Source organism: Tupaia chinensis, unplaced genomic scaffold (genome assembly GCF_000334495.1).
Source record: "Tupaia chinensis unplaced genomic scaffold, TupChi_1.0 Scaffold000542_1, whole genome shotgun sequence".
Classification (NCBI taxonomy): Eukaryota; Metazoa; Chordata; class Mammalia; order Scandentia; family Tupaiidae; genus Tupaia; species Tupaia belangeri.
Window position 1 is genome coordinate 2,091,134 of NW_006160055.1, and position 13,446 is coordinate 2,104,579.

At 48.9% G+C, this 13,446-nt stretch overlaps 1 protein-coding gene across 1 annotated transcript in view; it reads right to left on the minus strand.

The window, feature by feature from the left end:
* Positions 1 to 527: 527 nt before the first annotated feature.
* IGFBP2 (insulin like growth factor binding protein 2) overlaps positions 528 to 13,446 on the minus strand; it is a gene marked incomplete at its 5' end in the record, with an annotated part of 32,361 nt that continues 19,442 nt past the window's right edge. Inside the window, 3 exon segments of the mRNA XM_006157469.2 lie at positions 528 to 1,035; positions 3,394 to 3,534; positions 4,219 to 4,448. Coding sequence (XP_006157531.2) covers positions 871 to 1,035; positions 3,394 to 3,534; positions 4,219 to 4,448 — 536 coding nt within the window.

Consider the following 13,446-nt stretch of genomic DNA (forward strand, 5'->3'; position numbering starts at 1 on the left):
GACCCCACACAAAGCCCTTTGCATCCAGTCAGGACATGCTGGTCTGGGGGCCAGCTCTGTGGGCCGCTCAGAGAGCAGAGCCTGAATCCTGAGTGTGGGCCAGCCTGTCCCAAAGCACTGCTCCCTTCTCTGTGGGGCTGAGTTAAAATGTCTTGCTCCGGGCAGGAGGAAGCTCTTTATTCCAGGGGCCAGAGGACCACACCTGCCACACTCTGGGTTCCTGTGTTCTCTGTCTCCCACCTGGACATGGAAGAGGAAAATAGACCTCCGTCCCTCTACTTGCCCCCTCACCCATCCTGCCTCTGGCCCCTGTTAAAGGCCAGTCAGGGGGTTGAAGTCTCACCTGGGCCCCAACCAGGATCTTTCTGGGGCTATACAGGAGTTTACTCTTCAGGCAGGAGATTCCCCTCTCTCCTGCCTCAGCCTCCTTCCCCGGAGTCAGAGGCAGAGATAGAGGGGAGGCAGCTCGGCAGGACCCCGGATCGCTTTCCCAGGGAGGCCCCAAAGACTCAGGCAAAAGGCACACATTTTATTTTTCCTTCCTTTAATCTTAAGCAAAAGAGACACAGGGGTTCAAAAATAAAAATTTCTTTCCCCCCCTCCCAAACCTTTACCCCAGCTCCCCCACTGCAATCCCCCTTCCTCCCCAGCGAGGAAGCAAAAGGGGCAGGGGCAGGTATCTCCAGCTGGAAGGGGGAGGGCAGGGAGTGGGCCAAGCTCGGTGCTGGTCTCTTTCCAAATATAAATACACGTGTCGAAACTCCTGGAAAATCCTCCACCACCCACCACCCGGGCACTCTCCAATTTCTGCCACTCTGTTTGGAGAGGGGGCGGGGAAGGGGATGCCAGGCACCGGCTGGCTGTGGTTTTTTATTGCATCCGTTGGGTGTGTACCCCACGAGCCTCCTGTTGCTCATTGTAGAAGAGATGACACTGGGGGTCCCCCCGAATGGTGGGGGCTCCCTGGATCAGCTTCCCGGTGTTGGGGTTCACGCACCAGCACTCTCCACGCTGACCGTTCAGGGACATCTTGCACTGAGAAGAAAGAAGAGAAGAACTTGGGGGGTGCTCCCCTGCAACCGCCAGCTTTCCTGCCTTTCCTCAGCGCAGTTTAGAACTGAACAGCCACCTTGTGTTGAGCCAGGGCTGCAGAGGCTGTGCTCCACCTTCAGTGTCACCAGGAGCCCTTCACAGAATGCCAGCTCCCAGTCAGCGGGTCTGGGGGGGCCAGAAAGTGTGCTTGGCCAAGAAGCGCCAAGACGATGCTGAAGCTGTCAGCCCAGGGACCACCCTGACCAGCAAAGCCGCTGGAGACACGGGAGACGAGAAGACTCAGCCCCTACCCTTGAGGAGGGTCCATCCAGCGGAGAACCCAGTATACTGAAGTTTAGTCAGGGCATGAGGTGAGAAGATGCATCTCATAATGAGACTGGCATGTGCCAGGCACTACACCACATAAGCGATGTATACACTGCTCATTTTTATCAGACATGTATACAGCACAGCAGTCCCCTGCATCCACGGCTTATTTCCCCTGATTTGGGTTACCTGTGGTCAACCTCTGTCTGAAAATGGCTGAATCCAGTAGTAAGATATTCTGAGAGAGACTACATTTCACCTGATTATTATTACAGTACATTGCTATAATTGTTCAATTACATCGTTCTAATGTCTTACTGGGCCTAACATATATTCAACTTTATCATAGCTAAGTACGTATAGGAAAAGCAAAACGGCATATGGAGGAGTTGGTGCTATCTACCGTTTTGAGCACCCACTGGGGGTTTTGGGACATACCCCTCCTCTGAGAAGGAGGGACTGCAGTATTCCCTGGATCCTCACAACCACCTTGTGATTCGGGTACCATTACTACACCCCACTTGGCAGATGAGACTAAAGCACAGGCTAGTTCAGCAACTTGCTTAAGGTCACACAGCTGGCAAGAGGCATGGCCGAGATGTGAACCAGTCATTTCTGCTACTGGGTCTCTGCTCTTATTTATAAGCTATTACTCTTGCAAATCCTTGTGGCTACCCATAAGGTATGGCCGACAACTTGCTTTTCATGAGAAGTCACCATTTCATGGCCAAGCTCCAAATGAAGTAGTTGGTTTACATACAGAGGAGACGTGTATAACCAGCTTCTAACAGTGGGCTAATGTTTAAAAGGGCAGGATACCTGGGCTGTGAAGATGGGGCTAGTAAGACCCGCCGCCCCAGGCATCAACAGAGTCCTGTTGCCCTCTTTGGGCTGCAAGCAACCACCCTGAGAGTCAGTCCTGGCTACCTGCTAAGCTCAACACAGAGCTTTTGAAAATTCTGAGGACTTGAAAGCACCCAAGACCCAGAAAACTCAAGCCTTCTGTGACAGGGACACATTCTTTTCCCTATGGGAGGATGTCAAGGTGGACGAAGTGGGTAGGCTGAGTAAAAGAACATCGGGCCACCGTCTGATCACTGTGAAGTCTCTGTGGCTATGCAGGCAATATTTATAACATTAAGCAGAAAACATTCCAGATGCACCTTGATCATTAAAATGCACACAAACGGAAAGTAGGAGGGGAGAGAAAGGTGGTGGTTTCCTTACATTTTTAATTATCTCTAATGAACTTAAGTTGTTCTATTACCATTTATACAGAAATATTTTTCAATGAGTCAGCCAGGTGGCATGGTGGTTAAAAGGCTGAATCTCACATAGCCAAATGTATGGTTCAAGTTCTAGACCCGGTGACTGAAAAAAAACACCAGGCACATGTACGTGCATGCCCAAAATCCTGACAGGAGAATAGAGAAGGGATTGTGGTGTAGCCATCCCTGTCACGGGGGTGGGGAGGTACATTCTCATTTTCCTTCTCTCTGTCTCTTTCCTATGAGCACACGTGCTCTATAACAAATTCCATATACATTTTTTTTCTAATTATTTTTCCAGTGGTGCTTCTCATTCTCTGTGATACTTCAAATCAAAGAGGTTATTCATGTACGGTCAGGTCAGTGATTGGTCAGAGTGTGGCCAATGGACCAGCAGCATCACGGGATTTTGTTAGAACTGCAAACTCACGGGTCCTCATCCAGGTGAGTTTAACGCTCAATAAAAGTGGGAATGCATTGGTTAGAACCCACCTCTCTTCTCCAAGAGGCTCCTCCTCACCTGGACACCAAGCACTGCTGGTAGATGGCTAGGTAAGTGGAGTCAACCTGAGCCACCTGAGGCCAGGAGGGAAGCCCCACCCTCCCTGGCCCGGCAGCTGGCACCAGCACCCCCAACGCCCCGTGGTTACAGAAGTCTGAGTGTCAGACCTCAAGAGGATTACAGGCAGGTGGGGCAGAAGCCAGGCACACCCAGGGCCTGGGGCCAAGGAGGCGCCTCTCTGCCCGGGCTAGCACCCACACCCACCTGTTTGAGGTTGTACAGGCCGTGCTTATCGCAGTTGGGGATGTGCAAGGAGTAGAGGTGCTCCAGGGGGCCCCGCTCATCTGGGAGGCGCATGGTGGAAATCCGCTCTAGGACCTGATCCAACTCCTGCTGGCAGGGGGTCTGTGGACAGAGGCAGGCAGAGGACACTCACCGTGAGAATGGGCCCACAAAACACCGGGGCCAAATGCACCCTTAGAAAAAAGCTTGTCCACAGGAAAGGCCACAGACCTAGTGGTGGGAACAGAGACTTTGGATGCCCAATGACCTCTCTGCATATTATTATGTCCGACCCCAAAAGCCATATGGATATGAGTTTTCACTCCTGTTCTCACTCGGTGGCTTTGGCAAGTCAAGGTGGTACTGAATTCAAGTGGCTGTCTGCAGAACCTCTACACTCTGAGTCCAAGCTCCATTTCTTCTCGTAAACCCAACTAGGGCCAGCACCCAAGACAGGAGAGCTAAGCTAGAGAGCTAAACTAGAAGAGGAGAGCGGCACATTTCAGCGAATCCATCGTCATCTCTGGAATTCTTTTTTTTTTTTTTTTTTTGCTTATGTCACATGCCCAATCAGAAATGTGGAAGTGTTAGAAGGAAGAGACTTCAAAGAAACTCTGTCTAGTCCGTTTCTCAGGCATAGACACTGTCTGGCTCAGAGGTTGCTGAGACTCTCAGGGACAGAACTGAAGAGAAAGGTGCCTTGACCAGTTGACACAGGAAAGGGACGGGACTCTGGGATGCCCTGCCTCTGCCGTGATCTATCTCCATACCCTCCCAGCCCTCCAGCCACACCCGACCCCCACTGACCCTGGCAGGTGGCGGCCGCAGCTTCTTGGGCTCCTCCAGGCCGAGGTGATGTTTGCCACCCTTGCCCATTTGCCGGTGCTGCTCGGTGACCTTCTCTCGGAACACGGCCAGCTCCTTCATGCCCGACTTGAGGGGCTTCCGGCCAGCACTGCTTCCTCCTCCCAACATGTTCAGGGTTCCGTCCACATGGTTCTCAACCAGGCCTCCCTCAGAGTGGTCATCGCCATTGTCTGCAGAGGAGAGGAAGGAGAGTTCCAGGTACAGTTACCCACAGAGGTCCCCTCCAGGGACCACCTGGACCCTGGTGATCAGGATGAGGATGGAGATGACTAACACCTGGGCCCTACCACACAGTTCCCATGGATTATCAACGTCTGCCTCACAGGGACTCTTAGGTGGGTTTGTTAGCCCTCCCCTAGTTTTCACAGCTGTAGAAATTGAGGCTCAGGGCCAGTAGGTGGCATGGCGGTTAAGGCACTGGACTCCCACATGGCCAACTGCGGTTCAAGTCCCAGGCCTAGCATCTAGCTTTCTCATTCCCCCCCACCCTACTCTGGTGAGCCCACATGTCCTAGGGCAAAATTTAAAACAATAATAATAATAATAAATACAATTAAATAAAAGTAACTCTTTTTAAAAAATAAAGTTGAGGTTCACAGAGCTCAGTCACTTGACCAAGAGCACTAATCTGTTAAGTGATAGATCCAGGATTTGAATGGCGGCTATCTGACTCCAGAAAAACGGCAGAGCAAAGCAGACACACAGGAGGACGAATGCATCTGCAAGACCCTAGAAATAAAAGCGGATTAAGTCCTTACCGGAATGAGTCCATCAAGACCTTCTAGACTCACCTGCCACTAATCTCTAATTTATATTCTTCATCATTTATGGACTGAAAAGGTGCAGATTCGGTGAGTTTTTACAAACACAGTCACAAAGAGCACTGTACCATGGCATGTCTGGTCAGGGAGTGAAAGGGTGAAGAACACCATTGCCACCCAGACCCATAGTCTCCAACAGAACTTGTTGGTACTCTTCACAGGCCCCAGTCTGCCCCGCCTCGAAGTTTCCATAGCGCTGCTCCTAGACTGTTCAAGCACTAACCACTGGCTCTTCTCTTGTCCAAGTCTGTGTGTACCACCTCAGCCCCATCACACTGAGCCCCCAAAACAGGAGCTATGACTTGCTCCACTTCATAATTTTAGCTCATCTATCACAAGTCATGAAGCCTCGTCAAGAAATCTATTCAAGAGCCATCCAATAGGTCTCTTTAGACTTTCTTCAACCTATTTTGTGCATAGCTCAGATAGAGGAGACCTTGAACGCAGCCCCCAGTGACCATGGTTTCTTTCTGGCTGAGGCACGTCCAGCCAGGGGAGGGTGAGTGGAGCAGACATGTATGGTGGAGTTGGAACCAAGGAGGCAAGTCCCAGCGAGCTCTCGGGCAGGGAATCAAGCAGCCCAGCCCCAGTCCCTTGGAGACATAGCAGAACAAAGAAAGCCCCAGACCACCCCACCCAGAGCCACTTGCCTGCAGGTCTCAGCAAGATCTGGGTGGGGGTACAAATCTTGCACTTTTTCTCTTGCACACAAACTATAGCCCTAATGACACAACTGAATGGTTCTTAAAATATTTCTACACGAGGAGTTGAGGCAAAGCACCTAGTACTCAGTGGTCCTTTCAGAATGCTGGCACAGCATGGCGGCTCAAATGGTCAGACTCCAGAGCAGTGTCATAAGGTGGAGAGTTGACACCTACTTGAAAAGAGGAAGCTGTAACACCCACTGTGGGTTGTGATCTGCACAGTCTTCACTCACTCACCGGCTAAGGCACAATTCCTGACCACACACAAGCATTTAGTCTGGGCTTGCCCCACCCCTTCCCCCTGGGCCTGGCACCTAGTCAGCTCTCACAGCCACAGCTATATCCCTTTAGAAGCTAGGACATTATCTCCAAAGGAGCAGCGCCAGTTACTGACCATATCCAGGGAAAATCCCAGCTCTGGGATATGGCATGGTGGTTAAGGTGGCCGGATCTTCCATAGCTGACAGTACGGTTTAAGTCCCAGACCTGGTGGTTTCAAAATCACACTGGACACAAAGTGCATGTGTGCCCAAAATTCAAAGAGGAGAGTGGAGAAGGGATTGCAGTGTGGCCATTCTCTTGGGGTGGTGCTTTCTCATTTTCCCTCTGTCTCTCTCTGGTGAGTAGAGATTCCCTACAGCAAGTTAAAAAAAAAAAAATCACAGTTCTGCCACTTTCTGACTAGATGTGTTTCCCCTGGACATAACCTCTGTATGCCTCTGCTTTTTTCATTGTAAACTGTTGGATAATAATCGTTCTCTCTTCAGAGAACTGCTGAGTAAGTTGTAGGTAAAGCAATTAAAATACACTCAGAATGCAAAACTCTATCCCCATGTGGCTGGTGGTTGCTTGATGATGACAACAATAACAACGGCCTCAGTTATCTACTACCTGGGCAATGTGGAAACTGACCAAGCACCAAGAAGCAAAAGAAAACAAGTGTCCTGAGTCATGTTAGCTGACACCATCCCTGTGCGTTTTAAAGTTCTGGCATTGTCTGCCCACGATACAGGGAGAGAGAGCCATGAAGAACGTTGATGGTTCACAACTACATTGCTCTAGGAAGCCTGGTTTCTGGATGTCTGGTTTCTAAGGCCACCGCAGAATAAAATCAACAGAATTAAAAGAAGGAAGGAATGCATGTGGACAGTGCAAGAAGTATCAAATGGCAGGCAGGAAAGAAGACACTTAAAAAAAAAACCAAACACAAGAACTTTTGGGGACATTTAGTACATGGCAAACGTATCCACACCCACCAACAGTCCCCAAGGACTTCCATGTTTTATAACCCAAAACAAGAACTGTACTGATGATGATCCTAGGACACCCCAAAAGGGGAGGGAGTTAAAATTTCAGCTATTCAGCATTAAAAAGATTTCTATTGAAATTGGTTAAACTTTAGAAAAATAAAACGTGAAATATTGAAATGTGCAAGGTGGAAAATTTGGTCTGGTTACTCCCTTAGGGGCTTTGGAGAGCCTGGGTTTTAGCATCACATAAGCAAGTGCAGATTAAATCCTGTTCCAGTGGCCCCCACACCACCCACAGAGGAAGGCGGATTGAGCATTTGCTTCCAGGCTGGGTAAGAGTCTTGTTCCACCGTGTTCCATCAGCCCCAGAAACCAGCCCCAGACTTCTCACCCATCCTTTCTTCTGCTCCTTGAAGCAGACAGCAACAGAAATCCACGGGCATCAGGAATTCATGCTGAGTTCTCCTGCTCAACTGCCTGCCGTGTTCCCCAAAACAGAGACACGGGTCACCCCACCATGCTGCACAGAGCCACCCTTTTGGACTAGGTCATGCAGTTGGGGCCAACAATGGAGAAGATTTCCTCTCCCCTCTTCAGAGGAAAATCAGGGATGTGGGACAGAAGGCTGAAGGGGAACCCCTCAAGGCCTGCTGCCAACTCCAGTCACGCTCTTCTGCACCCAGACCAGGGAGGATGATCTCAGGTTCCCTGACCTCCATCCCTGCAGACTGGGGACCAAGGAGGACAGCCGTGGCTGGAAAAGCATCGGGGAAAAAAACCAATGCTTCCCCGCTGCAGCAGTTGTAGAGAAGTGCCTTTTGCCGCTTTTGTACCTGAGCTTGCCCTCAGCATCACCCTCACTGTCCCTTGTCCTGCTGACTTGCTGCCCAACAGAGGCAAGAAGACCTTCTGGAGACTTCAACAGCACTTCTAGTACCTGAAACCATGTTCTGTTCACATGGTAATTAGAGAAGATGAGGCTCTGGAATCTGCTGACGCAGCACACTGGTACCATTTCTGGAACTTTCTCCTCTGGTCATGTGACCTTGTGACTCTCAGAAGTTCACCTGGCTCTGCCCTTTCGGGAAGAGGCTTGCCTGCCCACCTCAAAGCTGAGGTTAAGACAGCGGTCTTTATTACAGCTATAATTACATGTTCTCTGGCTGAAGGGAAAGGTAATTCATGTTTATAGTCCTATCCCAGAGCCTCGGGGAAGGCTCTGCTCACCTGAACCCAGTGCCTGGAACACCCTCTGGGTCCAAGGTCTCTCAGCCTCAGCACTACTAACAGCTGGATCTGATAAATCTTTCATTGTAGGGGCCAGCAGATGGTATGGAAGTTAAGGCACTGAATCTCGCATGGCCGACTGTGCAGTTCGAATCCCAAGTCCAGCAACTTGAAAAACATGCCAGAAGTATGTGAGTGCATGCTCAAAATTCTGAGGGGAGAATGGAGAAGAGGGATTGCAGCATGGCAAATCCCTATAGCAAACACACAAAATGAAACAAACAAAAAGCTCTGTTAGAAGGGCTGCCCTATGCACTGAGGGATGCTGAGCATCTCTGTGGCCCCCACCCACCAGATGTCAGTAGCCCTCCTCCCCAAGTTGGGGCAACCAAAGTGTCTTCCTACACCACCAAATGGCCCCTGGGAGACAAAGCTTTCTCAGTCTGAGAGAATCACTGTTCCAGAGTCAGGCTTTATCCAAAGGCCTGGAGGTTCCAGCCCATTGTTAAATTGACTCCAGGCCCTATGAGAAGCTGGTCTGGCTCTGTTGGAGTTTCCTTGTACATTCCCCACTGTGGCCAAGACCCCTCCACCACCCTTCCAACCCCAGCCACACTAGTCCTACAGGCTTCTCAGGAGTGGAGGTGGTACAAGAGTCTTCCCTGGGCATCCCAAAGAACTTTTGGCCCAATACTACCTCTTACCTAAGCCCTCCTGGCACCTGTACCACAGTGGTCAAAGATACATCCCTTGGCTAAGTCCAAGAGATCAATCCAACATGTAACGCTCTAGAGAAGGTCTTTAGCAAACTCTGGGCACATACCTCAAGAAAGAGACAGGTGTATAGCTAAATGCATTCAGGCCTGGAGGCTCGAGGTAGTGTCAGCTGTCCATTAGGCATAACAGGCAGTGCCTAAATGCCTAGAAAATGTTTTCATCCCTTTTAAAATCAAGAGAAAGAAAAACAGGGCCACTTCATGACTTGGTTGTTAAGGACGCTGGATTCCACAGGGCAAGTGCACGGTTGGGGTCCCAGACCTGGTAGCTTGAAAGGCATGCTGGGCACATGTGCATGCATACCCACAAAATCCTAAAAGGAGGAAGTGATGGGGGAAAAGAGATTGTAGGGTGACCGTGCCCCATAGGAGGTGCCTTCTCCCTCTCCCTGCCTCGGTCTCTCTCCAGCAAGCACATGCATCCTCTGGCAAGTTAAAAAAGAAAAAAGAAAAAAAACATTTTGGTCAAAAAAGTCTTAGTATACAACATTAATATATTCTGATTTATAAAATCAGTTGTAAAATATTATTTTTAAATTTTTTAAGAGATTTTTTTTAAAGAATTTCTTTTTTTGGGGGGGGGACCAGCAGTTGGCGTAATGGCTACATTGTTGGACTCCCATGTATTCAACCCAGTTCAAGCCCCGGAACCAGTGGCTTAAATTGCACTGGGCGCATGTGCATGCGTGCCCAAGATCCCAAGAGGAGAATGGAGGAGAAGGGATTACAGAGTGGCCATCCCCCTTGGGAGGAGATTTCTCTCTTTCTGTCTCTCTGTCTCTTGTCTGTCTTTCTGGTGAGTGCACGTGCCCTATAGCAAAAACCTACCCCTCAAATTAAGAATTTTATTTAACTTTATTTATTTATTTGTTTATTTTAATTTGACCAGAGAGGGACAGAGCAAGAGCTAGTGAAAGAGAGAGGGCAAGTGAGAAAGCAAGCTGCCAAGTCCAGGACTTGAACCATGGTTGGCCATGTAGGAGTCCAGCACCCTTCACCATGCCACCTGCCGGCCCCTATATTTTTATGAAAGAAGGGGTCCCCAGAAGCATAGTGTCTAGGATCTAGGAATGTCACAGTGCTACTCTGGCTCCAGAAGGGATCACCAGACAGTATTCTCCCAGGAGAACAGAGTTGGCTCCTGTCCTGGGATGTCCCCGACCTCTCTGAGGTGAAGGTCAGTTTGTCCACCCTCATGGAGGCCACCACCTGGATTCAACAGTGATTCATTCCATTCCATTATTGATCTCACCACTGCCAACGCACATGCCGAGAAGATGAGGAAATCCATGGGCCAGTTTGCTGACGCATGCTCTTTTCAAAGGTGGTTCAGCATCCATTTCTTTCTCTGAAACAGGCTGCAGGACCTAAGTTCAGTGACCAGTCCTGAACTCCACATCTTGAAGTAGGAGCCCAGAGAAGGAATATGAAATCACTGACTGGGTGGAGATCAGAAAGGATCTGGTCAAGGCTGAGAGAAGCCTTGATTCCTTTTATTATTCCCAACCAACTCTTTGGTTTGGTTCAAGATTTCAGGCTACAAAGTCTAAATGCCTGAGTTTGAATTGCAGCTTCACCATGCAGCTGTGCAGCCCTGGACCAAGGGCTCTCTGTGCCTTCATTGCTCATCTACAAAAAATGAGAACGATGTCCACTTCTAGTGGGCTGCTGGGAGGATCCCAAGAGATGCAGTGCTACTGCTTGCATATTAGAGTTCCTGGCACATGGTAGAAGTACTAGGGGTTAGCTCCTAACTGCATCCATTTTCCCCCCACCAGGGAAGCACCCACACAGCCCCACCCTCAGCAGGGCAAGGACTGCATGACATTTCCCAAGTTCTTCCCATACGTCCTGTTATAGGCTACAGGAGCCATGTGCAGGAAAACATTCCAGTTGTAGAACTCCAGCTAGAGATGGAATTTGCCCTTAGAACAAAAATACCAAGTTGCATTTTTTTTCTGCCTAAGAGAACTAGCTTCAGAATAATATTTATTAAGCAAGGATTTACGTATGCAACTCCATGGGCTATGGTGCAAAGGCCAATATAAGAAACAGCTCCATGTTAAGAGCTGCTTTTACATAACTGGAAGTCTTAGGCTTAGAGATCGGAACCACCAAGGCCCCTGAAAAGCCTTTTCCCTAAATTACTGGCTCTTCCTCCCTAAACAGCAACTAAGGAAGCAGTAAATCTCACGATCACATACAGAAAGTAAAGTTTTTCCAAAAAGAAGTGGAACGGACAGTAGAGAAGACAATCCCTATGACATTTAATAGAGGGGTTGAAGAGCAGGGGAGAATCTTGTGTCCCTATCTTAGAAGCCTAGAGGAGAGCTGGAGATGAGAAAGACAGCTGAAATGAGAGGAAGTCAATCAGCTGCCCCATTTTACAGATAGCAAACCCAAGGTCCAAAAGACTGCCATCTGGATCCATGGGAGCAAACACAACCTCTCTGCCACTGTCAGAGGTGCTTCACAATTGGCAAGGGGTTCCTACATTGTCCCTGGACCCATACTTATTAATCTAGCCAGGGTTGGGGAAGACACCACAGAAGAATTTTATGTCTATGTCAATACCTCAATACCCTGGTTTTCAAACTTAATTTTGGCACAGTCCTTTTTTTCTTTTCTTTTTTTTTTTAAAGAATTATTTTACTTGGGGGAACCAGCAGTTAGCGTAATGGCTATGTCGCTGGACTCCCACGTAGTCGACCGCAGTTCGCATCCTGGACCCGGTGGCTTAAAACTCACGCCGGGCGCGTGTGCGTGCATGCCCAAGATCCCGAGAGGAGAATGGAGGAGAAGGGATTGCGGCGTGACCATCCCCCCTGGGGGGTGATTTCTCGCTTTCTGTCTCTATGTCTCTCTCTGTCTGTCTGGCGAGCGCACGCGCCCTACAGTGAAAATCTCTCCAAAAAAAAAAAAGAATTATTTTACTTGGGACTAGCAGTTAGCGTAATGGCTATGTCGCTGGACTCCCATGTAGCCGATCGCAGTTCGTGCCCCGGACCCGATGGCTTAAAACTCATGCTGGGTGCGTGTGCGTGCGTGCCCAAGATCCCAAGAGGAGAATAGAGGCGAAGGATTGTGGCGTGGCCATTCCCTCTGGGGGGTGATTTCTCGCTTTCTATCTCTCTGTCTCTCTCTGCCTGTCTGGTGAGCGCACGCGCCCTATAGCAAAAACCTCTCCAAAAAAAAAAAAAAGAAAAGAATTATTTTACTTAACTTTATTTATTTATTTATTTAGTTAGTTAGTTAGTTAGTTAGAGCAAGAGAGGGAAAGTGAGCAAGCTGCTGGGTCCGGGACCTGAACCATAGTCGGCCATGTGGGAGTCCAACACCCTCAACACAATACCACCTTCTGGCCCCAGCACAATCCTTTTTTCCCAATGTAATTGTGTTTGATTCACCCAATGAACTGAAACCCTTGTGTCTGACAGAGTCTCACTCATAAAACCTCATTTCCTTTTCATGCAATGTTCTGACTCCAAATGCTCCACTTGGAATTTGGCAATTTCTGACCTCCAGAAAATCTAAAGTACTCTTAGGGGAAAAAAAGCCCCAAGAATCTAAAAGGAACTTCCTAGTTGTCCAGCCAAGTGGTGGTTAAGGCAGCTGGATCCTGTATGACTCACTGAATGGTTCAAGCACTAGACCCAAGCAGCTTGAAAAACACACCAGGCATGTGTATGTGCATACTCAAAATCCTGAGAGGAATAGGGAGGAGAAGGGATTGCAACATGGTCATCCCATTGGAGGGTGCTTTCTCTCTTTTTCTCTGGCTCTCTCCAGTGAGGGTAGCACATCCTATAGCAAATTTTTAAAACATTACATTAAAAAGCAGCCCCTAGTCCTTCTTGCTTCACACCTAATGAGAAAACGAGATCCTTCTTCAAAATCATCATGCATCTCCCTAACACTTCAATGTATCTCCCTTCTTCCCTCTTTATTCCAAAAAAACCATAACCATTTCCCAACTTTCTCCTCCTATTTGTGATTATCTCAAAATCTAAGAGCTGGGGGAGCCACACAGGTGATCTAATCCTGGGACCAGCAGATGGCATAGTGGGTACGTCACTAGACTCCCAAATGGCCAACTGCAGTTCCAGTCCCCGACCCGGTGGCTTAAAACACACCAGGCAAGTGTGTGTGTGTGCCTAAGATCCCAGGAGGAGAGTGGAGAAGGGATTGTGACATGGCCATCACCCTTAGGGAGTGATTTCCCATTTTCCCTCTCACTTTCTCTGTCTCTCTCTCTCTAGCAAGTACATGTGCCCTAAGGCGGAGGGGGGGGACCTCTATAAAAATAAATCAAAAAAAGATGATCTAATCCAAACTTGAATTTATCAATGCCTCTAGTGGATTCAACACCTTCAACAGGTAATAACAGCAT